The sequence below is a fragment of the Perca fluviatilis genome, chromosome 1, assembly GCF_010015445.1.
Source record: "Perca fluviatilis chromosome 1, GENO_Pfluv_1.0, whole genome shotgun sequence".
In the NCBI taxonomy this organism is placed as follows: domain Eukaryota; kingdom Metazoa; phylum Chordata; class Actinopteri; order Perciformes; family Percidae; genus Perca; species Perca fluviatilis.
The window spans coordinates 39,199,661-39,227,444 of record NC_053112.1 but is presented as its reverse complement, the minus strand read 5'-3'; the positions used below and the strand labels follow the sequence as shown (position 1 = coordinate 39,227,444).

The window sequence follows — 27,784 nt, the reverse complement described above, 5'->3', positions numbered from 1 at the left end:
TACAATTTCTCATAATACTAGTTATCTTGTTTTTATATTTCTTATACTTTGTTTCTACCTCTTTGGTTCTATTTTTTATGAATTATTTAAATAGTGAATTTTTTACAGGCATTTTGTAATCCCTTTGTTAACCATGGTCTATCTGAATATTTATGTTTTCTATTGATTCATTTAAATGGACAGTTTTTATCATACAACAATTTAAATACCCTTAAGAATATGTCATATGCTTTATCAATGTTTTCTTCATTATATACCTTTTCCCAATTTTGATTTAATAATTCATTTTTTAAAGCGTTTAATGCCACATCTGCCCGTACTCGTCTGTACTCAAATTTAATCTCCTGCTTTTACTTCTTATAGTCATTATCAAAAACTGTAAAGACTGGTAGATGGTCACTGATGTCATTGATCAGTAATCCACTTATTTTATTATTTTCTGTAATATTCATAAATATGTTGTCAATCAAAGTGGCACAGTGAGATGTAATCCTGCTGGGTCTAGTCATTTTTGGACATAGGCTTAAGATATACAAAGTGTTCATAAAGTCTTCAGTTGGTTTGTGGTTATTTGGATTAAGCAGATCTATATTAAAATCCCCACAGATGAACATGACCTTTTGATTTGACATTGTGAACATGTCTTCCATCCACCCCTTGAATAGTTCAATATTGGAACCTGGTGCTCTATAAATACAGCTAACAATTAAATTATTTTTCTTTTCAATGCAGATTTCAATTGTTAATTTGATAGTTTCCGATCTGTGTTGATGGTCTTGTTGTACTGAACATCGGCGTAATAGCTGCAGTGGTCATTGATGTTAAAGACAAAGTTATTTTTTTGGGTCGATATCGTGCTTAATGTCTTATGAATTATGTTCAGTGTATTCAAATGTTTTTAGTTCCAGCTTATCACAATCAGCAAGCAGTTGGGTTATAGGTAACGGTGTACTATCTCCGGATGTAGGCCTAGATGAATGATTATTTTCAGAGTGTGTCATGTTTGAGGTGAGTTTGTTTACTTGTGTTTAATCCACTTTGCTCCTCATTGAAACTTGTCCAAATCCGCGATGTCTTTGATCACCATTACTTTCGCCTCCTCAGGTGTTCCGTTTAGTTTTATGAAGATTTTGCAGTTTGTGGACCTTGTAGATTGTATTTTCTTCTGCTTATTCAGGAATCGTGCTTTCCAGGTGATATCAGCATTTCGTTTGGTGAGATGTTCATTCATGTAGATGTCTGTTCCCTTCAACTTCCATCCTTGTTTCAGTAGTGCAATTTTGCGTTTTCAGTTAACAAACCTCATTATAATGGCTTGCTTGTCACTGTTATTTCTCCGGGGCAGAGGGTGACAAGCCTCAATGGCATTACAGTCCAATTTGATCCCTTTGGACTGTAGAAAGGCTGCCACTTGTTGCTCCACAGAGTCAGAAACCGACTCGCCAGGCTCACAATCATGGTCAGTGGTCACTGTCACTGCCTGTGCGTACAACCAAGGTTTTATTTTGAGCTCCGTTACAATAACATCATTCATTCTCATGTACTGCTCTAGATCTGCCACCCTGTTCTCCAGGAAGGCGAGTCTGTTGTTTTTCTCTTCATTTTGAAGCTGAAGAGCCTTTACTTCCGCAACCAGCTCTAAAATTGCTTTTTGCTGCAGCCTGACAGCAGTAATCTCTTCAGCGAGAAAGTCAAGCGACCTCTTAATGTCATCAATTTCCTCTATCGCCGGTTGCTTCTTCGGAGGCATGATTTCGTCTGGTTCTTTTAGCAGTCGTAATCCTCTGAGCGCAAACTCAAACCTTAGATGTGTGTCCTGGATCTTAGGAATCTCAAAAATGACAAAACAGAAAGAATTGGCAGTACCAAACATGGATATTTTTTGGCATCTATAGCACATTGCGCATCACCACAAGCCTGTAAACATAGAGGCTTCAATAAATAAAGAAAATAAAGTACATACTGGCAATTTAAGCACAGTAGGCAACCACAAATAGTGACATATAACACATTGAACTAAATATGGCCCTGATACAGGCTCTATCTGAACTCCTTGAACATGTCTTTACATAATAAACACATCTCAATCAACATGCTGCAGCTACAGCTTCAGTCTCTAGAGAAATGGAGTTTGTCAATTGCCAATTTAAGTACAGTATCAAAAACAGAATGATTTATTAGCACACTCTTTAACTGCTTGCCTTTTATAGAATTAACATTCAACTGGCCATTCAAGTAGGTTACCAAAAGTAGAAGTTTAACGCGTTGAATATGGCCGTGAACATAGCTCTAAATAGGCTAATTGAAACATCTTTCGGACCATCATATTGCACACGTTTAAGGTGCTGGTAAAGATTTGTGTTGTTACCTTGAGGTGCTGAAACGAGGGCAAAGCATGCCTTGCAAATCACATCAGACTGACCCTCGTCGTCTTGCTTGAATCCAAAATACTTCCACACCACCGAGCCTTTTTTCGGAACGAGTTCGGTTTGAGACTGAGTGGTTGGCTGATTCTCGTCACTAGTAACTGGGTTTTCATCAATATCCATTTGGTTTATTTCCGAACTACCGAGCTCGCTTGACAAGTGAAACGTGACTAAAAAGCGATTTGTCATTGGCTGAGGGTGAAGCCCTGAACTGACGAGTGAAACACGTGACTAAAAGGCGCTTTGTCATTGGCTGAGGGGGAAGCCCTGAACTTGCTGAGAGCTGTCCTACCAAAATAAAGGCTGACATTTTTTGGTTAGTGCGCTGAAGCACAGAAGGGAGGGAACGGGATGAGGAGGAGGGAGGAGCGAGCTAGTCTTCGTTTTGTTTGAAAACACTTTGAACGTCAACAAGAAGTAACGTCACCCAAAATCACTTAGAGCACCTTTAAAGAGAACAAATGAAATTCTATCTGCCTCCATTTTGACAGCAGAAATCTCAGAAGTTTGGTAGACTTTCCATTACTATTCTTCCGCTGCAGTTGAATGAGACTTTGTCCGGGGAAACAAAGAGAGAATTTCAAACTAAAAAGACTAGACTCACTTTGGAAAATATCCTTTCACTTGACTATCTAAATCCTCATAATATCTTCAGCCAAATTGTGTTATGCATTTTCGTACAGAATGAGAAGAGTGGGTTTTGATTAGAACTGATTAATTGGTGATAAAAAAAGAGATTACTTGACTGCCAGTATGATCAGGATGAATGATTAAAGCAACCAACAACCTACATGTGAGTAATCCATGAGAATGAACCTGACGTTTACAGTAATGGTGGTTCCATGTGCATAACTCAATGTATGAATGTGTGTGTAATAATGTAATGGAAGAATGTTTTCTTTGTAAAGCACTTTGAGCTGACACACTGGGATTCAAGTTCATGTTTATGAATGGAGCCGCTAACCCTAACCCTAACCCTAGTATCTCTTTTAGGCAGAAATTATCACATGTCCACAACAGTTTGGGGGTATAGTATGTTTGGATCAAACTAACTGTGTTTTAAAAGAAATTGTATTAAGATTAATTACTGGTTGTGAACCACTCACCCATCATTGCCCTATGTACTCTCTGCTTAATTTGGTCATCATTATCCATACGTAGACTTTTGCGCTGGTATAACTTCATCTACAAATCCATCCTTGGATTGCTGCCCACATATTTATCCAGTTACGTGTCACGCAAGCACTGCAGTCACAGCCTACGCTCCCAGGCCTTTATTACCTTCCACGTCCCATCAGTTCATACAAAGCTTGGCAAAAAGGCTTTCTCTTTTTCTGCCCACTCAACCTGGAATGCACTGCAGCAGGACCTATAATTGTCCAGCTTGATCCCGCAAGGGGATTCTAAACTCATTTTAAGGGCACTGGAATCTTTGGAATCTTGTTCTCTGTTTTTAGTACTAGTACTAGTGTTTTAAGTCTACTTGGGACTTTCGTTCAAATATTGTATTTTCTGTTTGGTAAATCTTGTTAATACTGTTGTTAATACGTTAATACGTGTTTGTCTGTCTGTAATTGATGATGTGTAATGTCCCAAACAGGTCTCTCTTGAGAATGAGACCCTGTGTCTCAATGAGATAACCTGTATAAATAAAGGTTTAATATAAAATCTAAAAAATCTTATATCTACATGTGATGCTCAACGTTGCTAATAATCATTATTATTTAATTACCATCATAGTTGGTGTTGTCTTTTCTTCTTATTACATGAAGTCAGCATATTGCAAAAGCAGGTGTCATTTATGTTTTTGGAGCATTGTACCTTTCACTGTGCTTGAACTGTCTGTGAATAGGAATGAAGTTTACACTGCTCGTGCTCTGTTTTCATCTCCACGTTTCCTGTTCTCCGTTTTTCTCAGTATAATAGTTGCACAGTTGAGAAAGCTGCCTGGAGGACTTACACAGCGTGCGTGCGTGCGTACGTGCGTGCGTGCGTGCGTGCGTGCTTTTATTGCTTTGGGTGTTTGACTGGACACTCACCAAGACATAGAAAGAAACGCCCACACAAGCACATTTTGTTTAAACAAGTATGAATATATTCATTCTTTATGCTGCATCTTTCAATAACACACTTCTTTTTCTATCACAGTAAAAATCAATAACAAATAATACTCAGAGAAGATGCACATTGACAGACTGAACAGGGAAACAAATGGTATAACTGGCACTTTGGTCGACTGACAGTGACCCCACTGTCATGGCCAATGAAGAGCACCGTGGCTCAGTTTGACCCTCCTCCACGAGACTCAATAAGAGACTGAACAGCGAGATCACACCGAATATTTCCCATAATCATTCTTAATCAAGAACTCCATTGACAGAAAATCTCAAAGAGGCAGTCGTTTGATTGTGTGAGATTGTTTCCATCGAAGCAAGGCTGACTGGCTTTGTGTGTGTGTGTGTGTGTGTGTGTGTGTGTGTGTGTGTGTGTGTGTGTGTGTGTGTGTGTGTGTGTGTGTGTGTGTGTGTGTGTGTGTGTGTGTGTGTGTGCGTGCGTAGGCGCATGTGCGTGTGCGTGTGCGTACATGCGTGCGTGTGTGCGTACATGTGTACATGTGTGTGTGGGTACCTCTCTCTAAGAAAACCTCCCACTCTTTCACTCCTACTACATCTTGGCCTTGCCCTCGTCTCCTCTATTGGAGCTGGGGGCCCTCTACTTCTATCCTATCTTTGGCCTTGAGAGACGGTGGATGCTAAAGGAAAACGGTGTGCAAATAAAAGTAATTGGGGGAAAAGCACACATACAGTATCTTGCAATGTGGGAGGGATTGATAAAGGTTGGCTGCTGAATGAGAGAGTGCATCTCTATATTTGGTAACTTCCTCCTTCTCCCTTTTTTTCGCACTACTTCTGCTGCTCGCTCCAAACCTTTTATTCTTATTTTTGCAATCTCAGCATTGTTTGACTGTTAAGCTCCCTCTCCTCTATCGCTTCCCATCATCAGTCTGTCTGCGTGTCAGTGTGTCAGTCCTAAGGTGTCTCCTGCTCTCTGCCACTCTAACAGTCACCCATTGCTCTCTTAGTGTATTTACAAACTAGTCAATTTGCACCTTGTCTATCCATCTGGCACCGCCCACCGATGAGTCAGTGCAGTGACAAACCTGCTGACGTATTTGCCTTTTGAAGAGGAGCCGCCAGCTTGTGGATCCATTCATCCTCATTTATCCAGACACTCACAGACAGATGTCCATCACAGCCAGAGCTATTCAGAGTGTCTCTAGTGTCTCTGTCTCTGACATCAGATCTATGTGCTCGGCAACTTTCAGTCCCCTTTTAGTCACGTTTTAGTTACACAGCTGCAATCTGCTACTTTTTTAGTTAGTTAGTTTTTAGTTGTTTTGTCACACATTTGTTATTTGCTTTTGCTTCCAACACAAAATCCTTTTTTTTTAAGTAAGTTCTGCAAATACTGCCCCAAAGAAAAGCATGATTCAGGAAATATTCGGTGTAATTTTTTTATCAAGATCTTCTGCATCCAAGTCAACAATCTTTACACAGTATATCAATATGTCACAGAAAGACATCCAAAAACTGAAATCTCTGGCTTCCTGACAGGAAGAATTCTCGCCTTGTGGTTGTCTCAAATGACACCACGTTTACAGAAAATGGTGTGATGGTGGTGTGAGCTGGATGGATGGAACAACTACTGATGAGTGGGTTTATTACTTTGCTCCTGCTGCTTCTGCCGCCAGCACTGTCCTTCACAGTGTCAAACTGTTTTCTCGCTGTCTCTTTTCTTTTTGCTGTACGAACACTGTCCCCCTCCTCCCTCCCTTTTTCTCTCTTCCTCTTTCTAATCCTCTTTCGTTGGAAACAACCCTCCCTTCCTCTCGCTGTCATTTTCCTTGCCAACCTTCCTTCTCCATCTATGTCCCTGCATTCCTCTCTCTCTCTCTCTATCTATCTGTGTCTATCTCTCTCTCTCTCTCTCTCTCTCTCTCTCTCGCTCGGCCTCACTGTGCTCGGTCCTGTCGAAGCACTAGCCTTCTCTCCCGGATGAAGATGAAAATGATTGAGCTGGACCACAGAAATCAGATATCACAAAAATACATACCTATTTACATGACACTTTAAGTGACTTTAAGTCATTACTGATTCTAACAGTAATTGCAGTATTGGTAGCAGCCAGTTAATCGGATGCACTAATAAGCAATAGTAGTTATACTGTAACTAAGTTGAGGTGACAACATTGACAACATCATTCACAGCTGCTATCAAATTGCACTGATATTAGTGATGGACTCAGCCCTCGTAGCCCTGATTGCAGGGAATCATAAACGTGACACCATACAGGTGAGACACAGAAAGCCATACCTGTAGAGTATTGTAGATGTATATGAACTTAGCTGAAGAACTCTTATCAGCCCTGGAAAGTGTTAAGCCCTGTAGGTGGTAGATTCAGAATCTAACCGTCCCCCTATCTCCCTCGCTGTGCCTTGAGAAATGGCTAACAGCAAAGCGGGCAAAGGGGGTGTAGAGTACAGTACAGGTAACAGGTAACCTCGCAGCCTTTAAAACAGGCTGGAAGTGGGTAGGGGTGTGGGACTAAGAGTCAAATTCAGCCGAACAGCAGGTGGAGGTTGAGGCATAGGCTGAAAACAGAAAGGGCTAGTAGTGAGAGGAAAGAGGGCGATGAGGACGAGGGAGAGGAGGAAGATGGAGGCAGGTCAAACTCAGGTGGGCAGTCGAGCTCGAAGCATCGCAGGGTGACACCTGAGTCCTCGTTGCCGTAGTTTGCCCAGTACTCTTCTGCGTCGAGTTTGGGCAGCGCCAGCTCTTCCTCCCCTAACTCGTACTTGACTACCGAGGTGGTTGTGGATGGGCCTTTGCCGTACAAACCAGCTTTGACAGTCTCGGAGGATTTCTCAAAAAGGCCTTTTGTGGATGACTGGGGCTTGTTCTTGTGAAACCACCAGCGGGTTTTGGTGCTGAAGGTGGTGGTGGTGGAGCCAGCGATGGAGCCAGGGTCGGGCAGGGGGCAGAGGGCGAAGTCCATCTCGCGGAGGAAGCGGAGGTCCTGGTTGCGTCGGTTGGAAGGGGAGGCGCAGATCACCTCAGATGAAGAGACGCGGGCCTCGCGAAACCACTCCCACAGGGCGCGGGCCTCGCAGCCGCAGGACCAGGGGTTGGCATTGAGGCGGAGGAACTCGATGCCCTGCGTGTCCCTCAGGGCCTGGCTGGGCATCTCGGCCAAGGAGTTGTTGAAGAGAAAGAGCATGGTCAGGCGGCCGAGGTCGCGAAAGGCGCGGCGGTTCACCTGCCTGATGCGGTTGTCGTGGAGGAGAAGGCGGTCGAGGTTGACCAGGCCGCGGAACACGTTCTCTGAGAGGGTGCGGATACGGTTGCCATGCAGGAATAGCTGGCTCAGGTTGATAAGGTCAGAAAAGATGTCGTCCTGCAGGAAGTGAAGATTATTCTCCTGAGGAAGAAAATAAAAGAGGAGAAGGGATTTAGCATTAAAAGAACAGACACACTGAGATGATAATATTTGTAATTTGTATTTTTGTGATGCTGTGTATGTGTGGGTGGCTGCATGTGTATGTGTCCTTGTCAAACTGTGTGTCTGTGTGTCAGTCATCTGTATGCATTTGTATGTCTCTTCGGCGCCCCTACCTGCAGATAGAGGAACTGCAGGCTGTAAAGCTTGTGGAAGATGTCATGGGGCAGGGCAGTGAGCCGGCAGCGATGCATGTGGAGGCTCTGGAGCTTCTCTAGGCCGCGGAAGGCTCCCCCCTCCAGTCTGTGGAGGTTGGGGTTGTCCCCGAGGTCCAACTCCTCCAAGTCCCTCAGCTCACTGAAGGACCCTGCCTCAATCCACGTGATGTTGTTGGAATACAACCACAGGACCTGAGGCAAGAAAATACATGCATTGAACGGTGTTTATTATTCTCCGTGGATATTATTTCACTTTAAATGTGAAAAATATGAACAGCAATGCTGAAATACAAATTTTCTGTGCCTCAAAAAATAAAACATAGCTTCACACTTCTCCTTCCCAGCCTCCAAATTGTCCAAACTCTCAGAATCTTACCTGAGTCCCGAAGCCAAAAGAGCCAACTCTAAGCTCCGTGATGCGGTTGTTCTGGAGGAATACACGCTGCGACTCATTGGGCACTCCGACCGGGACGGCGGTGAAGTTCTGCGCCTGGCAGCTCACAGTCATGGGCGTCGGGTAGCACACGCACAGGTGCGGACACGCCGACGCCGGACTAGGCTTGCCGAGGACCAGCCACACCACCAGCCAGAGGGAGAGACCGCCTGGAGGAGAGCAGGGAGAGAAGGAAGTGAGCGGGAGCTGTCCGTGGTGCTGATATCCGGTATTATACATCACAACAGCACACTGAGTCCAAATCGGTGCACATTCATTACTTACTTATTGCATTGGCATTTTAGTTGGAATAACATTTAGACTATCTACACTTTACAGCTTTATGTTTCTACGATAAATTAAGTTTACGCCTCATCACTAAACTTGCACCAACCATTACGCACAGCCTGATCACAAAAATGTCAAAACATAGCTTTCTTAGCGTTAATTCAAAGTTCTTCATATATTCCACTTCACATTCTGCAATCTCTCTCTCTCTGTATATATCTATTATATATTTTATAAGTCATAAAATAAGTCATTTTCTGAGTTTCCTTTTGAATTTGTATCCAATCATCCAATCATATATCCATATCCATAGCCATGTTACATTTCATATAAAAAGTAGGCTACCGCAAGCTGTCTTAGAATAAAAACTTAGAAATGGTTGAAAAAGAAGTGAAAAGCAGCATTAGCTCTATGTTTGTAGTGTCCATGTATCCCAAACCAAAGAAGACAGAGACAAACTTACTTTTGCAGTTGCGCATGATGGAGCATCGTCGGCTCCGAGTAATCGAAGAGGTGTCCATCCTGAACCAAAGCCCAAAGCGAGTTAGCCTAAGAGGGCGAAGTAAAGCCTGCTATCTCCGCTGATGCCCTGGTTCCCGAGTCGGAGCGACTGAGAGTGTGCCGGTTGATGGCTACCAGTGTCCCATATATACTCAAGCATCCCGTTATTGCCTACGGCAGTGGGCACCCAGGAATCTCCTACGTCACCGATACGGGGTCATGAATGAGTGAGGGCGGCAAGAAACGGAAAGGGGAGGGGCCGACCGTAGGGGATTCTCTTGGAGAGTTTGTATGCGCGTAAAGACTGGTTGGAGACGTGCGCTCAGACTCTGAGAGGAGGAGACTTTCTCGACGCACATAGAAAGAAAGAGGGAGGGAGTGCGAGAGAGTGAAAGTGTGTGTGGGGGGGGCTGGGGGGGGCACGGCACGGTGCCCGGTAATGATGACTGGGCTCTGTGGAGGAGCGGAGAACGGGTAGGAGAAGAGCGCACAGCTCGTTTCCTGGCTGGCTCTCTCAGAGACCGTTATGGGCTGCTTCCGGCGCGCTGCAGCCAGACAGAAAGCTACAGATAAGGGCTTAGATGGTTCTGCCTTAGAAAAAGGAGGATGCCCCCGATTTATGATTCAAACGCAAGGGAGAATTCGGTGCCAGAAAAGAATCACACAAAACAACCATGACCGAGTAGTATTTGTTGTGGAGGCTAAATATGAAATGCTCCAGTCATTCTGTTTGTACAATTATAGCTCCTGAGATAAATCATTTTAAGATGGAGATAAGTGGCAAGACAAGTGGTCAGATAGAAGTATTCTTTTTTTTTTTTACTATTTAAGGTCGTTTGGAATATGTAAAAATGAATGGGACTTGTCAAATATATTTCCTTTCAGGCTTATTTCTCGGTTTTTTATTGCACAATTTGAAATATTATTAATTAGGTTTATAAATGGGGGAATTGGACTAGTAATTAAGCCAACAAGCAGAAAGACAGCAAAACACAACAGATGCCTCAATATCCACACCACTTCAAGTCTGTTTTGCTGTGTGTCTGTGCCTCAAGCTGTTGTTGCTTGTGTCAAACTTACACTTGCTGTAAGACAGCAAGATAGCATCCATTGTGACCATGATACAGTGGGATTAATAAAGATGGATTGATTGAATGTTATTTAACAATCTAGTTTACTACTTTAATGGACTGAGTGGAGCTACAGTACATTGTATTGTAAACCCATACAGCAGCCCTGTATACCGTTGTGACACTTTTAATTGTGTTGACACTAAAACATATTAATTTAATTTGAGGCTTGCTTTGTTGCATGGAGCTTGTATTAGGTATTTCTGAAGGTTTGTTCCTCCATCAATGTAAGGTGTAGGGTGGACAAAATATTAGAAACACTTTGGTCCAATATAAGAACACTATAAAGCCTCAAATTGAGTCAATAAACCAACAACTAAGTTTGTTTTGTATTGCATTACGTTGAAGGTGTTTCTATGTTTCTGGCCACTGTGCTTAGATAGATAGATAGATAGATAGATAGATAGATAGATAGATAGATAGATAGATAGATAGATAGATAGATAGATAGATAGATAGATAGATAGATAGATAGATAGATAGATAGATAGATTTTTATTGATCCCAAAAAAATGGGAAATAATGGTGTTGCAGCAGCAAAATATCAGACACGCAGCTCACATACAGAGTATTATTGTTCTATCATCCAGTCAGTGGTGGAATATAACTAAGTACCTTGACTCAAGTACTGAACTTAAGTAAAAAAAATGTAGATACTTCTACTTTACTTTATTTTAATCTCATGCCACTTTTTACTCTACTACACTTCCGAAGGAAATTTGTACTTTTTACTCCACCACAATTATTTGATAAGTTTAGTTACTTTACAAAATACAAAACATATGAAAATGTACAAGTTCAGCTGAAACAATGCAGCTGATAGGAGGATTTGCTACTTTTTCTGATAATTATTTTAATAATATTGATTGATAAAAATAAATAGTAAATTGAGTACTTTTGAGCACATTTTCCTAATTGTACGTTCATACTTTAACTTAAGTAACATTTTCGATGCAGGACCTTTACTGTAACAGAGTATGTTTACAGTGCAGTATTAGTACTTTGGTCTGACTACTTCCATTCTTCCAATACATCCATGACCAGTAGTCAGCATTGCTCTACATCAGTGGTTTTCACAGTGGGGTCCTTGAGGGGGTTCCAGGGATGCCCCAGCAAAAAGGGGAATACAGTGCCTTGCGAAAATATTCGGCCCCCTTGAACTTTTCGACCTTTTGCCACATTTCAGCCCTCAAACATAAAGATATAAAACTGTAATTTTTTGTGAAGAATCAACAACAAGTGGGACACAATCATGAAGTGGAACGAAATTTATTGGATATTTCAAACCTTTTAAACAAATAAAAAACTGAAATATTGGGCGTGCAAAATTATTCAGCCCCCTTAAGTTAATACTTTGTAGCACCACCTTTTGCTGAGATTACAGCTGTAAGTCGCTTGGGGTATGTCTCTATCAGTTTTGCACATCGAGAGACTGACATTTTTGCCCATTCCTCCTTGCAAAACAGCTCGAGCTCAGTGAGGTTGGATGGAGAGCGTTTGTGAACAGCAGTTTTCAGTTCTTTCCACAGATTCTCGATTGGATTCAGGTCTGGACTTTGACTTGGCCATTCTAACACCTGGATATGTTTATTTGTGAACCATTCCATTGTAGATTTTGCTTTATGTTTTGGATCATTGTCTTGTTGGAAGACAAATCTCCGTCCCAGTCTCAGGTCTTTTGCAGACTCCATCAGGTTATCTTCCAGAATGGTCCTGTATTTGGCTCCATCCATCTTCCCATCAATTTTAACCATCTTCCCTGTCCCTGCTGAAGAAAAGCAGGCCCAAACCATGATGCTGCCACCACCATGTTTGACAGTGGGGATGGTGTGTTCAGGGTGATGAGCTGTGTTGCTTTTACGCCAAACATAACGTTTTGCATTGTTGCCAAAAAGTTCGATTTTGGTTTCATCTGACCACAGCACCTTCTTCCACATGTTTGGTGTGTCTCCCAGGTGGCTTTTGGCAAACTTTAAACGACACATTTAATGGATATCTTTAAGAAATGGCTTTCTTCTTGCCACTCTTCCATAAAGGCCAGATTTGTGCAGTATACGACTGATTGTTGTCCTATGGACAGAGTCTCCCACCTCAGCTGTAGATCTCTGCAGTTCATCCAGAGTGATCATGGGCCTCTTGGCTGCATCTCTGATCAGTCTTCTCATTGTATGAGCTGAAAGTTTAGAGGGACGGCCGGGTCTTCGTAGATTTGTAGTGGTCTGATACTCCTTCCATTTCAATATTATCGCTTGCACAGTGCTCCTTGGGATGTTTAAAGCTTGGGAAATCTTTTTGTATCCAAATCCGGCTTTAAACTTCTCCACAACAGTATCTCGGACCTGCCTGGTGTGTTCCTTGTTCTTCATGATGCTCTCTGCGCTTTACACGGACCTCTGAGACTATCACAGAGCAGGTGCATTTATACGGAGACTTGATTACACACAGCTGGATTCTATTTATCATCATTAGTCATTTAGGTCAACATTGGATCATTCAGAGATCCTCACTGAACTTCTGGAGAGAGTTTGCTGCACTGAAAGTAAAGGGGCTGAATAATTTTGCACGCCCACTTTTTCAGTTTTTTATTTGTTCAAAAAGTTTGAAATAGCCAATGAATTTCGTTCCACTTCATAATTGGGACCCACTTGTTGTTGATTCTTCACAAAAAATTACAGTTTTATATCTTTATGTTTGAGGCCTGAAATGTGGCAAAAGGTCGAAACGTTCAAGGGGGCCGAATACTTTCGCAAGGCACTGTAATTCATGTTTATTATAATTCCATCCATAAGTAACACAATGATACAATGTATGACTATTTAAGTCATTGATTTCATACATATTCTGTAATAAAAAACATCCAAAAGCAAAAATCCAATCAGATGGGGGTCCGTGGTCTAATTTGTACCAGTTTAGGGGTCTTGAAGTGAAATCGTTTAGGAACCACTGCTCTACATAAATACCAAAGAACACTCACTTTTTTTGCCATTTTATCCAATTTTGAAACATCATAAGAAGCTGCACCCGGAGATTAAAGTGTAGCAATGCAAAGGATCAACATATTATGAAAAAGTGCAGCTACATTATAAAGAGTAGGATGGAAAAGCACAAAACACGCTCTGAGACCTAATTAGTTCAAGAGTCTTATGCAGGCTTTCAAATGAGATCAGCTTTTAAGGTCCAAAATAGTGCTCTTTGTTTTGCACTGGTTTGCTCTCCTGTTTCCTTCTGCTTACTGTATGACTCACCTTTGCTTTAATAATTGATTAGTTTGGTCGTGTAGGCTCTATCTCTAAAGTCCTTTATGAAATGCTATGAAGGGCTGTATAATAATATTTCCTAAGAGCATTTTATTAGTGTTAATGCTCTTAAAAAACTATGTAACACTTAGAAATTATATGAAAATAACCTTCATTCATTCCAAGCGTTCCAGCCATGCCTGCAGCACTAGAACAGGTTAGAGTCGACCTTGGAGACTAATGCCAGCCTTTTGTATGTCTGACATTGGAAATAAAAAGATGAATGGAGATTACTGCTCATACCGAAAGTCATGAGGAGGTAGACAACAGAAGCGAACCCATTCATAGTAACACACAGGCGGCTCAACGTGCTTCAATCTGCGCAAAGCCAACTGAGCCACAGGCATCATAAACAAATGAGTAATTGAGGGGATCCATTACTCGGTGTGTGTTGCTGTTCCCTCACACGTCATGCTTTGTCCTTATCTGGACTTGTGGACGAGCTTTGGTGCCCACTGGCCGTCCGGGACCAACACCTCACACAGGCCTCCCCTTCACACACACACCCACAGTACCAGCTGTGCAAGTGTGTGTGTGTGTCAGTGTTTGTCTGTGCATGTGTGTTTGCACGGCTGCCTGCTGAGGCACAACTTAGTCTAAATGCCACCGCGGAGTTTCAGTCAATCAGTGTTGTGCCAGTCACCCACACAGCCAGTTTGCGCTACTGTGTAGGCAAATCTCCTCAATGAGTGTGCTGATCGCTACCGAATGTTTGTGTAATCCCCACACAGAAACAAACCGAGGCTTCCCCAACCCGCAGCCACTCCTCTCCTGCACATCTGCCAGCCCGTCTCTCCATCCATCTGCACGTCTGTCTCTATCCGTCTGCATCCTGTTGTATCTCTATCTATTCACTCCGTGCCCGGCTTTGATCCACTGTTAGTTACCAACTGAGGAGTGCGTCACTGCACCGACCAGCAGGGCGCTGTTATCTTTCTCTGAGTGCTGTGGAAAAACCCTGAAACAAACTGATTGCATTTTGAACCAGCTGATCCAAATAAGCCTCCTGGATTCATTGCTACAGGTGTAATTCTGTCCTGCATGACGTCAACACTGCAGGTCGGAGAGGATGTTAGTAAAGGTGATGGGATACTGTAGTAGAGGTGTGTCTGTTGCCAAGGTAACCACACACATCCCTCTTTTTCTCTGGCCTGTGATGAAGTGTTAAAAAAAAAAGGTAATATCTTTCTGTTATTGAACTGCAGCCCCCTTTTGTACAATTTACATTGGATTCAAAACATTTGCTTCTCTTTAATACCATCCTGGAGTGCTATCGGTTTAATGAGGACACTTTTTGAGCCAGGATGTTTTTTTACATGGTTCATCTCATTAGTGAACACAAAAGATTGTGTTTGTTGTACACTCAGTGTATTTTGCGTCCCATCGGGGGACACTAATGAGGAGGTACGAGGAAGGAGATGAGCACACATGGATATAACAGACAGTGCTATGTTCATGCAGTGAAAGACCAATGCAGACATTGATTGAAACACACACTCTGAAATACACGGCACAAGACAGCGGAGTGTCACGCACCTAAGCAGTGAGTCAAAGAAAACCAGGACTGTACTGTACTTCTGGAACATGACTCAACATGTCATATTGTTTTGTAGGACACTTTCTAACACATTTCTTATTGGCACGGTCCGTCTATCTCTCACGCATGCCTTCACAGAGGCAGCAGCATCTTTCAGAGTCCGTGCAATTGTCACAGACAAAGACACTCGTGCTATTCTTCAGCATCTTGCTCACAGCCCCTCTCCTTCATCACATTTCTCTTTGTCTTCCAATGCTCCCTCCCTTTTATTGCCAGTGTCTTTCATTTGTTCTGTCCCTTGGCGTCACCACTTCCGCTTAACCATATACTGCTGCTTGCTTTTTCCCACAGTCTGCTGCACAATGGTTACTGGAGTGAAGTGCAAGTGATTGAGTTTCTAAAGTGCCAGACAGCCATTTAGGGAGAATGTCGTCACTTTTGTGTTATTATTTTAATAATGTTTAAGTTGTACTTAAATATCAGGTTCTTTGAAATCATGTTGATTTCTCTTCATTCTAGAGGAACAACATCATTAACATAAGTACATAAAAATACATGTTATTAGTAAGTAGTTTTGTTTTTGGTGTTTCCTAAAAGAGTACTGTGCAGGGCTGCATGATCTGTGGGCACCTTCAGACAGCCCTGTTCTTCTCCCTTTTGTGCATTGTGCCTGTACTGCCAATTTTACACAGGAAGCTTAGTTAACTCAGTATGAGGAACACTACTCGGTACTGTCCAGAGATGTCTAATAAGAACTGGATACAGTGTTCTAGGCGGAGACCCATTCATTCCTATGAGAGTTGCTCAGTGGAACATGGAGCCAAAAAAGTTCAGCTTCTGCATATGAAATTACCTGGATGATTGGTTTAGCACTCCACTAACTCAAATAGGGAATAAATGACTTTGTAAATTATAGAGTGTGGTCTAGACCTACTCTATCTGTAAAGTGTCTCGAGATAACTCGTGTTATGATTTGATACTATAAATAAAATTGAATTGACTTGAATTGAAATTCAACTTAGTCACGCAGCTCTTCTAAACGTTCCAAAGGTTATTGGACAAATCAAATTCTGACGGTGAAACGAGTCATTTCGCAAGGGGTTGTGACGCTCAAGAACATGTTTCCAATGATTTACAGACGTCTCTTTTATCATGTAAGTCTATAGAAAAAAGTCTTTTTGGCCCCCATGGCATCACGGCATCACCTGATGCATGTTCCTGGGGGCGAGGTTCTATCTTCTGTGGCTCTGGAGGGAGATGATGTCATCAGGGGTTAATCGGAAAGTAGACTAATCATGGCAGCTTCGTTATAGTCTGTTATATGTAATCGTTATATATAATTCATATATGCTGGAATACTACCCCTCTCTGGACTTTATGTGTATAATCAAATTTCAACATACTAACTGACACAGTTTGATATGATACCCATACGGTTTTAGAAATATGTACCATGTAACCCTATTTCAACAAGGGTTACTTGTTGTAAAAAATATATAATTTGCCCGTCGACAAAACAAGGCTTTACAATTTTTTTCAATTGCTAAACGACAGTGGGCACAACTGGAGTCCCATGTGCAAAACTCAAACTACAGTCTGCATTACCAACAGTCACCTGAACTAAACAGTTCACATCACCTGCAAAACTCATTCCAAACAACACCACTCTTCACACGTCTCAAAACAGGCTCAGTGCAGCCAAAAACTCAGAACAATCCTCACTGAGATAACACACACTGTCACTCAGAACACACAGAGAGTAAAAACACTAGCATCAAACACCAATACAGAAATTACAAACTTTTTCATCTTTACAGTTTGAACAATTTGAGTGACTTTACACTACTCAATAGTTTATTTTAGGAAAAGATATAGATTGTGTAATACCAATTTTTACGTAAGGTAAAGAAGAAGGAATGAAAATCAGCAGTTTGCCTCAATATAGTATTTTGTCTCTAGTAATTTATTGAATTACTGGGACAAAAAACTAAAGGTGCATAGGTAACAGTACCAAAGACAATTGTGACTAATCCTGCCTCTCTCCAGCATCATGTGGCAAGTTTTCTTCATCACATTGGATATTGTCTCTAAATACTAATGAATGTGTTCTTTCCATGGCTTTCAACTCCATTACTTTCTGAAAAACAGTAAGAATGCAGTTTTACTATTGTAAAGATATAGTGTTTTTCCTTTTTTTATAGCTGTGTACATAACCTCAGACATCTTACCTGGACATATTAGCATCTTTGCTCTTTTACCTGTTTCTCTCAAACGGTACAGTGTATAATAGTTTCATTCTTATTTGGTGTTTGTATAAAAAAAAAGGCTTTCTGAGCTTTCTCTGTATAAATACCATATATATTCACTAACTCTTCTAAAATAAGACACTTGCTTAGGCTTTCAGCTAAATCAGCAGTGTTTGATAGGCACCAGACTAAAATCTATTCAGTTTTGAATGTGTGGTTAACAGTTTTGACAGCAGTGTGTTAGCATTTGAACAAAGTGCTGTAAATCTACAGTGTTGTGCACGTTGTGGTTAAAGTCATGGGATAGGTGTGTAGAGTTTTGAAAACTGTGTTCAAGAAATGAAAATAACTAGAGTTTGGTCCACATGAACTGCTGCTGTGCAGACTGTAGTTAGAGTTTTGCTAAGTTGTAGTCCACCAACTGTCAATCAGCAGAATAGCATGGAACACCCCCTTGTTAGCAAAATGACCATCCTGCCTCTCCATCCCCTCGTAGCAGAGAGAGTGCAGGGGCAGAGGGGTTGTTTAGTTGAATAAGTTAGTCTAGTCTGTCTGACTCATTGATCCTTTATCTGACTTGATAAAGGTTTGTGCAAATTAGAATCTGTGGCCCCGACCACGGCTCTGAAATATCAGCCTGTGTATTGATAAATCCATGGTGCTGTCCATGGTGCTGAAGTAGCAGAAAGATTACTAATTGCAACTTTTTCTTGGGCTCTCTCTCGCCTTTCTGTCAGATTCTGTCTAGAATGTGTAATATTCTCTAAACTATATAGCTGAAAAATACAGAACAAAAAGAGTTGTTGATGGGGTAGTTCACTAGTCACGGGTGAATTAAACACCCCGCTAGAAATTAACAAATTGCCTACTAAGTACTCAGAGTACTCACATGTGTATTATTCTGTACATCAGATTACAAATAGTGTAATTCTTTTTTTTATTGAAGTTAAGATATATTTGTATGCAACGCATTCCAGTGAACAGGTTCGTATGATATGGTACGAAAAGTTATGCACAACAATTCGTATGATTTCCTACGAAATAAGCCATGTGACGGCCGGTCACATGACAGTTAAGTTTAGCGGTCTTTACAGTTACATTTAGCCGGCGCCAGGTACCGGTCATCGTGAGATGCCGGTCATTTCAGAGGCTGATGCAGTTGAGTTTAGCCAACAAAAAGTTACCTTCACGCAGCGACGACAAAAAAGTTTAGGCACCAAAATTAAGTGAATGAAATAAAGATTAGAAAAAGACCGGAACACACGTTTCCAGCAGCTGTCACTGTGGTGCATATAGCAATAAATATGTAGAATACATACAGTGCATTACTTTTAGTAGCGATATGTACGAATGGTTCATAAGAACAGCCTGTTGTATATTAATACAGACAGTTTTATAACCAAACAATGCCCAGACAGTACAGTACAGAAGAATACTGAGTCACTATGATGAACCTAATAAATCCTGTACTCCATAGCATCCTTTTTACTGGGAGGCATGCACTGACTTTATAAAGTGATATATTCTCTGCTTTCTTTGGTCAATGCAACTTCCTGTCCTCCTTTTTCATCACCAGCAGAACAATTGTATAACACTCAGCCATATGTGTTTGCATGTGTTCAGATCAATATTGTGCACGCTCCCTCCTCCTCCATCCCTCCCTCCCTCACTCACTCACTCGCTCGCTCCATTTCTCTTTACAGCTTTTGTTCAGTGTCCTCTCATTCGCAAAATCATCAGAAACGTGAAAGCTTTTTCTTCACACTCTCGTTCTGTCTATTTCTCTCACTCTCTATTGTATGCTTTACAAGGTGTACTACATACAACTGAATTTGACTGTAAAACATTGGGAAATAAACAGTAATATCTGTGCACACCCATATACAGACAAGTGCAAAGCAGAATAAATTCTTTATTCATTACAGTAATTCTGAATTGCTAAAACAAATTTTTTGAATGTTTCTCTCGCTTTCGCAAAACCTTAAACACAAATCAGCAAACTTAAGCTACGCTGTCAAACCCTTTGACTTGTCCTGCTATATCAAAAATTGCTTCAGAACTATATTATCTTTACCCAAAACCAAATACTGTTTTCAGATAACACACACATCCAGCTAATGCATAAACACTACAAAGCAGTCATTACACACTACAGAGATAAATGCAAAACACTGCACTCAGGGCAGAGCAGGGGAAAAATTATATTTATTATGAAGTACTTGCACAATCCTGCACACATATAAATGCAGTCACAAACAAAATATGCAGCAGATCGATAGCAAGCAATGTCTTGGAATCATTCTGCCTCAGCATCATGCCTCTGGGCATGGTCAGGCCACAGGACCTCATCAACGTCACAGGCAATCTTGTCCCTTGCTAAACAACAGGGAAAGAATCCTTTAGCATGCCGAATCCAACCTTGAATCGCTTCCACTCCAATGTTGTCACATGCTGCATCCATTGACTGAATGAGATTTTCCTGTGCATAAGGATTTCTGTCATAGACCTTCCACCTCCATGCAGAAAAAAACAGTTTTTCTCAATTGCTAAAACAATAGGGTTTAGCCCTATTGTCTGAACCAAATGCTCAGTTGCCTGAACCCACTGATTGAATCAATCACTCTTTTGGCAAAACCATAAGCACTTGTCACCTGTTTAGACACAACTTGCCAACACATTTTCATTGTGATGCACCTGTGCTGCATAATGGTGAGCACAGGTGACAAAAGTCAAACACAATTAAAGCACAGGTGTCACCACTTGAACACAACAACTCAAAATTGATCACACTTGTGGCTAATGATGTGAGGGAACATATAAGCCAGTTCAGCGAGCACTGGTTTGGGAGGCCCTACAATGGATAGAAATCTGAGAGGAAGAGTTTGTGTGTGAGGTGGTCAGTGAAGACAAAGAACGGTAATATCTGATGAAATCAGAGCTACTGTGATTGACCATGTTCTTGTCCATGGTATGAGCATGAGGGAGGCTGGACAAAGGGTACAACCAAACATCAGTAGATTCACTGTGTCCACCATAATCCGAAGATTTAGAGAAGAGAACAGGTAATTACCTTTTTTGACATTATAGTACAGTATGTAAATGTTGACAACAATTACTGTATGACATACTATATATTGTACCACAGTATACTGTAAGTAAATATATGTTTCAGTACATCACTGTACCAATGTACTGTAGTATTGTAATGGAGGGTTGGTCTAACTATTTGTAGGCCTAGTATTCCATGTATATTTTTTGTAATTCCATGTTCTCGTTTTGTAGAATTGAAAAACTGCCACATGGGGGTGGGAGGACAGGTATGTTCTCCCCACACCAAGAGACCCTAATTGTTATGGTCTGTGAGAACAATGCTATTAAACGGAGTGAAATTCAGCAGAAGATCATTGAGGACCATGTAAATTTTGAGGGTATCAACAGTGTCAGCCTCTCTACTGTTGATCGTGTCAAGCGCAACAGACTGCGCATGAAACCGCTATACAGAGTGCCCTTTGATTGCAACTCAGACCGAGTCAAAGAGCAAAGATTCCAGTATGTACATTCAATGTTGATTACTCTAAGTAGTGATTTACTGTAGTGGCCTAAATCCCTTTTTCCGTATCACTTACAAAACTATCTTTTTCTACAGAGGGTTTTTCAACTGGATGCAATGGAAAGACCCCATGAATAAATCTACATGGATGAAACTGGGTTTAATCTCACCAAGAGAAGGAGAGGCCATAATGTGATTGGCCATTGTTGGTGTTCCTGGGCAGCGTGGTGGCAATGTCACATTATGTGCTGCCATCAGCAATCATGGGGTTGTCCACCATCATGCCAACCTGGGGACCTACAACACTCTCCAGCTCCTCATTTTCCTCAATCACATGCCAGATGCTCTGTTAGGGCAGCAGGATGAGCATCCCATCTATGTTGTTGTTTGGGACAATGTGAGTTTTCACAGATGCCTCCAGGTTAGAGAGTGGTTCAATATGAACCAAGGTTGTATCAATCTTTGCCTTCCACTGTACTCCGCTTTCCTAAACCCCATTGAGGAATTCTTCTCCTCATGGCGGTGGAAGGTATATGAACGCCAACCTTACACCAGGGTAAATCTCCTGCAAGCCGTGGGACTTGCCTGTGGTGACATAGGTGTGGAGGCATGCCAAGCCTGGATACAGCATGCCAGGGTTTTTTATTTTTTTTTGTATTTTTATTTTTTCCCCCGTTGCCTGGCCAGACAAAATGTGGCCTGTGATGTGGATGAAGTCCTGTGGCCTGACCCAGTACGGAGACATGATTCTGTGGCTAATGCACTTATTTGTATATTTTTGTACTTTATTTTTACATGGGCTTACTGTACACAAGTGGCAAACTCATAAGATTTCTGTTTGTTTTTACAAGTGCTAGGTGTAAATCCTCAAGATTTCTGTTTTGTCTTTTTGTACAAGTGCTAAATGCAGTTTTATTTTATTTTTTTGCAACATGCATTTAGCCTACAGTGAACAAACATTTATTTCTCCAGCTTCATGTCCTAAGCATTGTGTTTTGTATTTTTCTATATAGTTTTTAGTGACTGTTCAGTATTTTTACAGTTTTTGCCGTTGCTTGAACAATCTAGACCCATGCTTAGACTAAAGTAACAACTTGAAGCTTTTGTTACCATACCTCAAACACATATACCCATACCTTAAACAAAAGCGCTGCTTTGCACTCTAGTTGCAATTCTGCAACACACTTACTCCTTTATGCAACACACTTGGTACTGCATACTACACTCTATTTTATACAGAAGACACTTTGTTCAAAAATGAAATCTCAGGGTGCCATTTGGAAAACTCATGTATCCAAAATACAATCGGGTAATTGCAACCACTCAAATACACACCTGAAGGCACTTACTTGCAAAACTGAACACCAATCAGCCAGCTACAAAAAGCCCTCAGTTTAGCCATTTCAAGAACTTTGCAAGCATGGAGGGAGAGCAAGAGGACGACTAAAAGGTCGAAGAGGCCATGTACGGACCCCTATTTCTGATGATATAAGAGCAACTTTGGTGGACTATGGCCTGACTATGAGGGAAGCTCGGTATCACATTACCACATCACGTGTACAGGGTATTGCAGGGTGCTAATGCTCCTTTTGCAGCCAAAGTGGTAGTTTTTGTGAAACATACCATGATTACTTATATTGAGATGTTTCAGTACAGTGGATGATGCAGTATATACAGTAAAGTACTGTAAGAAAAAGAAGCAAACCGATGACAATTTGTGGTTGTATTACTCTAGAATGACTAGAAGACCTTCTGGGGGAGGACACCAACGCCTGTTCACACAACAGCAGGAACTTGCCGTTGTGGACCTAGTGAAGGCAGACAATGCCATCCGCCTCCACCAGCTACGACAGAAAATACTTGCAGACAGGCAAGTGTTCAACAACATAAACCATGTGAGCATCACCACCATCAGATGCATCTTGGGAAAACACATCACCATGAAGCAGCTCTACAGGGTCCCATTTGAGAGGAACAGTGTCCGGGTCAAAGGACTTTGAGCTGAAGATGTACGGGTAAGTGTGACTGTCTCTTACATTTACAATACAGTATTGGTGAAATCCAGTAGCAGCTGAATATGTACCATATCAGTACCACATGGATCCATTCGGAGAGCTACACAGGTACCTGTGTGATGGGGTGAGGGTTCTGTATGTGTAGCACTGTTGTACAGTACTATTTTTTTTTTTTTTTTTTTTTTTTTGTTACAGAGAATCTTGGCCATGGATGGAGCTGCACAGCCCCATGAATTCATTTTCATCGATGAAGCTGGATTCGACCTGAGCAAAACAAGACGATTGTGCACGTCCCGGGGCAGCGCGAGGGTAATATCACGTTGTGTGCCGCCATAAGCCTTCGAGGGCTTCTGCATCATCATGCAAAACTAGGTCCATACAATAGCCAACATATACTCACATTTCTAGATGCTCTCCATAATATAGTTGTACAGAACAGACCAGATCAGCCCAGGATTGTGGTGGTATGGGATAACGTCAGTTTCCATCCGTCTGCTCTGGTCCAGGCTTGGTTCACCAACCACAATCAATTTGAAGTGGTAAACTTGCCCCCTTACTCACCATTTTTAAACCCTATAGAGGGATTATTTTCGGCTTGGAGATGGCGTGTATATGACCGCCAACCACAAGCCCACATGCCTCTTCTGCAGGCAATGGAACAGGCCTGCGGCGACATTCAGGTGACAGCAATCCATGGATGGTTTCGACATGCAAGGGGATATTTTCCCCGGTGTCTAGCGGGAGAAGACATTGCTTGCGATGTCGATGAGGTCCTGTGGCCAGACCCCAACAGACGGCGGGATCCATGAGCCCACGTATGCACAATTGCCATGATTTTCTGTGTTTACAGTATAGTGTTTTTTTCTATTTATATTTTTTTTTTGTTGCTTTATCTGAATTCATGTTACTGCAATGTACAGTGCTGCAATGTACAATATTGAGTAGGCCTATTTGCTTTTTTGGTTGTTTGGAAATGTGCTTCCTGAAAATATGCCTTCTGAATAAACACTGAAAATCAAAGATTGCAGTGTTTTATATAAAGTAGACTAGTGTGTTCCCCCTGATCTGAAAGTGTATGCATATGATGCAAGTATGTGTCATTTTGTCATCAGAGTTACATTTTGACAAAGGAATGTTAGTTTGATAGCAGAGTTTAGGTTTTGATAGTAGAGTTTCAATTTGACACAGATGTGAATCGTATATTTCCCAGTGTTGTGTCATGTTTACTTGTGTGTAGAGTTTTGGCACAATGAGCGAAGTTTTGCAAAATGTGTTAAAGCAACGGGCAAAAACTGTAATTTTGATTGATTTGGCACGATTTGACAACATAGTTCAGTTTTGAGCACAGATTGAACTGTTTTGAGGTGAAAGTTTGGTTTTGCAAGAAGAGTCTGAGGTTTTGTGAATGTAGCTTGAAAATTGGGTTTTGTGTTCACAGTTTAGAGAAAAGGAGAGCCGCTTTCAAGAAATGTGTCTTAGCAATCGAGAAAAACTGTAACAATACAGTTTTTTCCAACTGCTTACACACGTTTTCAAAACTATGTCTCCTTTTTTCAAAACTCTACACACAATTCCTAAAACTGCACACACAAAATGCTAAATGCCTCATATCTCCTTCAAAATGAAACACTGCATTCAAAATACCATAAACACATCTCAAAATGAAGCATTTGCATCAAATGGCAAACACTTTTTTCATAATAGTAAATTTTTGGATATACCATGTACACACTGTTGTTCTAAATCTAAAGCTCTTTTGTCGTTCATAGGCTATATCTACATTTACAATGTTCTAGAGGTAAAGTCATCTGCTGAGAGGGGTTGAAAAGTGCACTGTAAAAAACAATGTAATGTTACAATGAAACAGAAAATATTGATTGGGCAAAACATCACGCTTGTAAGAGTAGCACAGTGTTGTATACAGTAGCATGACACAAGAAAACTAAAGTATAAACATATGTAAACCAAAGGTATCATTTTTAGAATAAAGAATATGTGTGTGTGTGTGTGTGTGTGTTGAGAGTGTTTGTGCGTGCTTGAGTGTCAGGGCGGGGGTGTGTGTGTTGGGGGGGGGACAGAATTGTATGCACTCTGTGCAAAACAAAGTCTGATTGATTTTTAATGCTGAAATAGTCATTAGATAGTTGCAGTATGGACGCCACTGTAAAGCTACTCAAGATGGGCTTCTCTCATTGGTCAATCCGTGGTTGATCACATGATGAATAAGTGTGGCCCTGATCTCATCAGAGATGGCTCTCCTTCTTACTCGTCTTCCCTCCTCCTCCTCCTCCTCCTCCTCCTCGTTGTTGTCCCCTGTCTCTCCCTCCTACTCCCCTTACTCTCTGTCTATTGTTGGCATCCATTGTTCCAAACAGGTAATCTGACATTTGACCTTTGTATAGGCCTATACTAAAGCAATGATTGGTTAGTGTTCAGTTATGACATAATGTGTTTGCAAATGTGAGGAGTGTGTGTGTGCCCTGGTAAATAAGTGTAGCATTTTGATTGGTTGTGTTTAGAAAAGGAAAGCAAGTCACTTCCTGTTAGATTTTTGTGTCTTAGGTAGAGAATTGTGTTTAATGTTTTGAAAAAAGTGTTTTATGCAATTGAAAGCTGAGTGAAAGGCTGAGAAATAGTTTATGGTTTTGGAGGTTTGCTGTGTAGTTTTGCACTTTGAGTGAGAGGTTTCAAAAATCGTGTAACATGAAAAGATTTTGTGTGTAAGCAGTTGGAAAAAACTGTAATGGTCTCCTGCTGTTGTGAGAACCTACCTCTCCTTCCACTGGCATGTGGCAGTCTTTCAATTCTAGCAAATAAAACCTCTTGTTAGAATTGTACAGACAGGCCTAATGCATTGTGAAAATCACACATGCCATTTGTATTTTCTCATGGCTTTATATCCTGATTAGGTGCAACACATTACTGATTTGAAACAGGTGTGTTCAATTTTGAGTGCTTGTGTGTTACCGATGGCGACAGTGTGTTGCTTGTGTTTCACTTTTGGGGGCTGTGTTGTGTCATTTTGAATTGAAGTGCACCACAGTGCTACATGTGCTTTGTGAATGACAATGTGTTTACAGTTTTGCACAAAGAGTGATTCCGATTTGCTAGTTGTGTCTAACCACATGAGAAGTGTTTAAAGTTCTGCAAACTGTGTGTGATTCAATCAATAAAGTGGTTGGTACACTTGCAACTTTGGTTTTGCAAATGGATTTTAGTGTTTTAGCAATTCAGAAATACTGTAAATAACCATGTTTGGGTGTAACGACCCACGTCAGGCACTTAATTGTACAAGTGACAAGCCCATGTGCTGTACAGTACATAGAAATAGGCGTGCAGGCGTGCATGCTTCCCAGCATGGACTGGGGTAAAGGATCTACAGACATAAGTCTTGATTTGATTTTTGTCAGCATTGTTATTGGCGTTACTGTGTTGTAAATTCAGCCTTTCCACACTTATTGCTTGATACAGTTTTTACGAGTGAATGTGGACAGTAGAGTCTCACATTGCCAGACCTCCTCAGCGATGGAGTATGGTCCTGCTACGCCACTTATCTATTCTGGGATAGTCGCAAAAACACTCTGGCTTGTTTGTATTTCTTTAAACTAATCACATCTGTCCTGGGCGGTGCTAAGCAAGCGAAGGCAGCGAGAGGGGAGGGACATCATGCGTTGGATGTCGATGCCAAAGTTGGGTAGGATGGCTTTCAAATGTAGTCAGTTACTGAATACAAATTCAATGGCATTTTTATTTTGAATTAGTAATGTAATATTTAATAAATTATGTATTCTAATCTGAATACTTTTGGACTTCAAAATCAAACATTGAAAATATTGCACGTTATACTAAAACATGGATGCAGCCACAAAAAAATAAGTTCCACAAATGTTCTTTTTTTTCTTTCTTTTACTATTTCCAATAGCACTTATTCAAAATGTTCATCTTCCATTTTCAATGTAATTAAAAAGGAATAAAAAATAACTATCCATGAATCATCAATAAAAAAAACAAATATTAGTTAACATAACTGGCAACCTGCCAGGATTAATTTACTGTACTTTGATATACAGTAGTAGAAACTATTCAGCATTCAGAATTGGTATCATGAAAAAGTTTGTTTTTAAAATTGCCATATTTTAAAGACCAAACATGTAATTAAGTAACCCGTGACAATGTCACTATAATCTATATCACATTTCTTTCAATTGTAATCTGAGTTGATTATAGTTACTTGTTTTTGTTAATTTGATTACGTAAACAATTACATGTAATCATTTACTACCCACCACTCTCTGGTGCAGTGCTGATGATGTAGGTGTTGCTCCATAACTGTAGTAGCATTGACAATCCAGCCATGGACCTTTGTTGCATGACGTATCACTCTTTCCATCTGTCCCCTGTATCTCTGTCAACATGATTGTCAGGTCTTAATGGCACGACGGACTTCATTGAGTAACACTGAATGAAAACATAATTTAGTTTGTGGAGAAATCTCCACAGGGTGCCTTTTCTCTTACGCTTGGCAGACAGACACTGTGTCTTTATTGATCTTGTATGCTGTGTTACCTCACACTACACATTTTAATCTGCTGTTCTAGACTTGCAACTTTTATGCTCCCACTGAAGGGATCAATTTACTTGGCATGAC

General features: G+C 41.1%; 1 protein-coding gene and 1 long non-coding RNA gene across 2 annotated transcripts; one reads left to right on the top strand and one right to left on the bottom strand.

Annotated features, from left to right (window-relative positions):
- Positions 1-5,926: 5,926 nt before the first annotated feature.
- rtn4rl2a (reticulon 4 receptor-like 2 a) lies at positions 5,927-9,538 on the bottom strand. The gene is made up of 4 exons (XM_039816981.1): positions 9,325-9,538; positions 8,517-8,743; positions 8,099-8,332; positions 5,927-7,904 (listed from the first exon to the last, which is right to left on the bottom strand). The coding sequence occupies exons 1-4, from the start codon at positions 9,380-9,382 to the stop codon at positions 7,044-7,046; spliced, it is 1,380 nt and encodes a 459-aa protein (XP_039672915.1). The 5' UTR covers positions 9,383-9,538; the 3' UTR covers positions 5,927-7,043.
- On the top strand, positions 8,685-24,280 carry LOC120569112. The gene is made up of 3 exons (XR_005640837.1): positions 8,685-8,802; positions 22,857-23,136; positions 23,332-24,280. It is a non-coding gene; the product is annotated as an uncharacterized LOC120569112 (long non-coding RNA).
- The last annotated feature ends 3,504 nt before the right edge of the window (positions 24,281-27,784 follow it).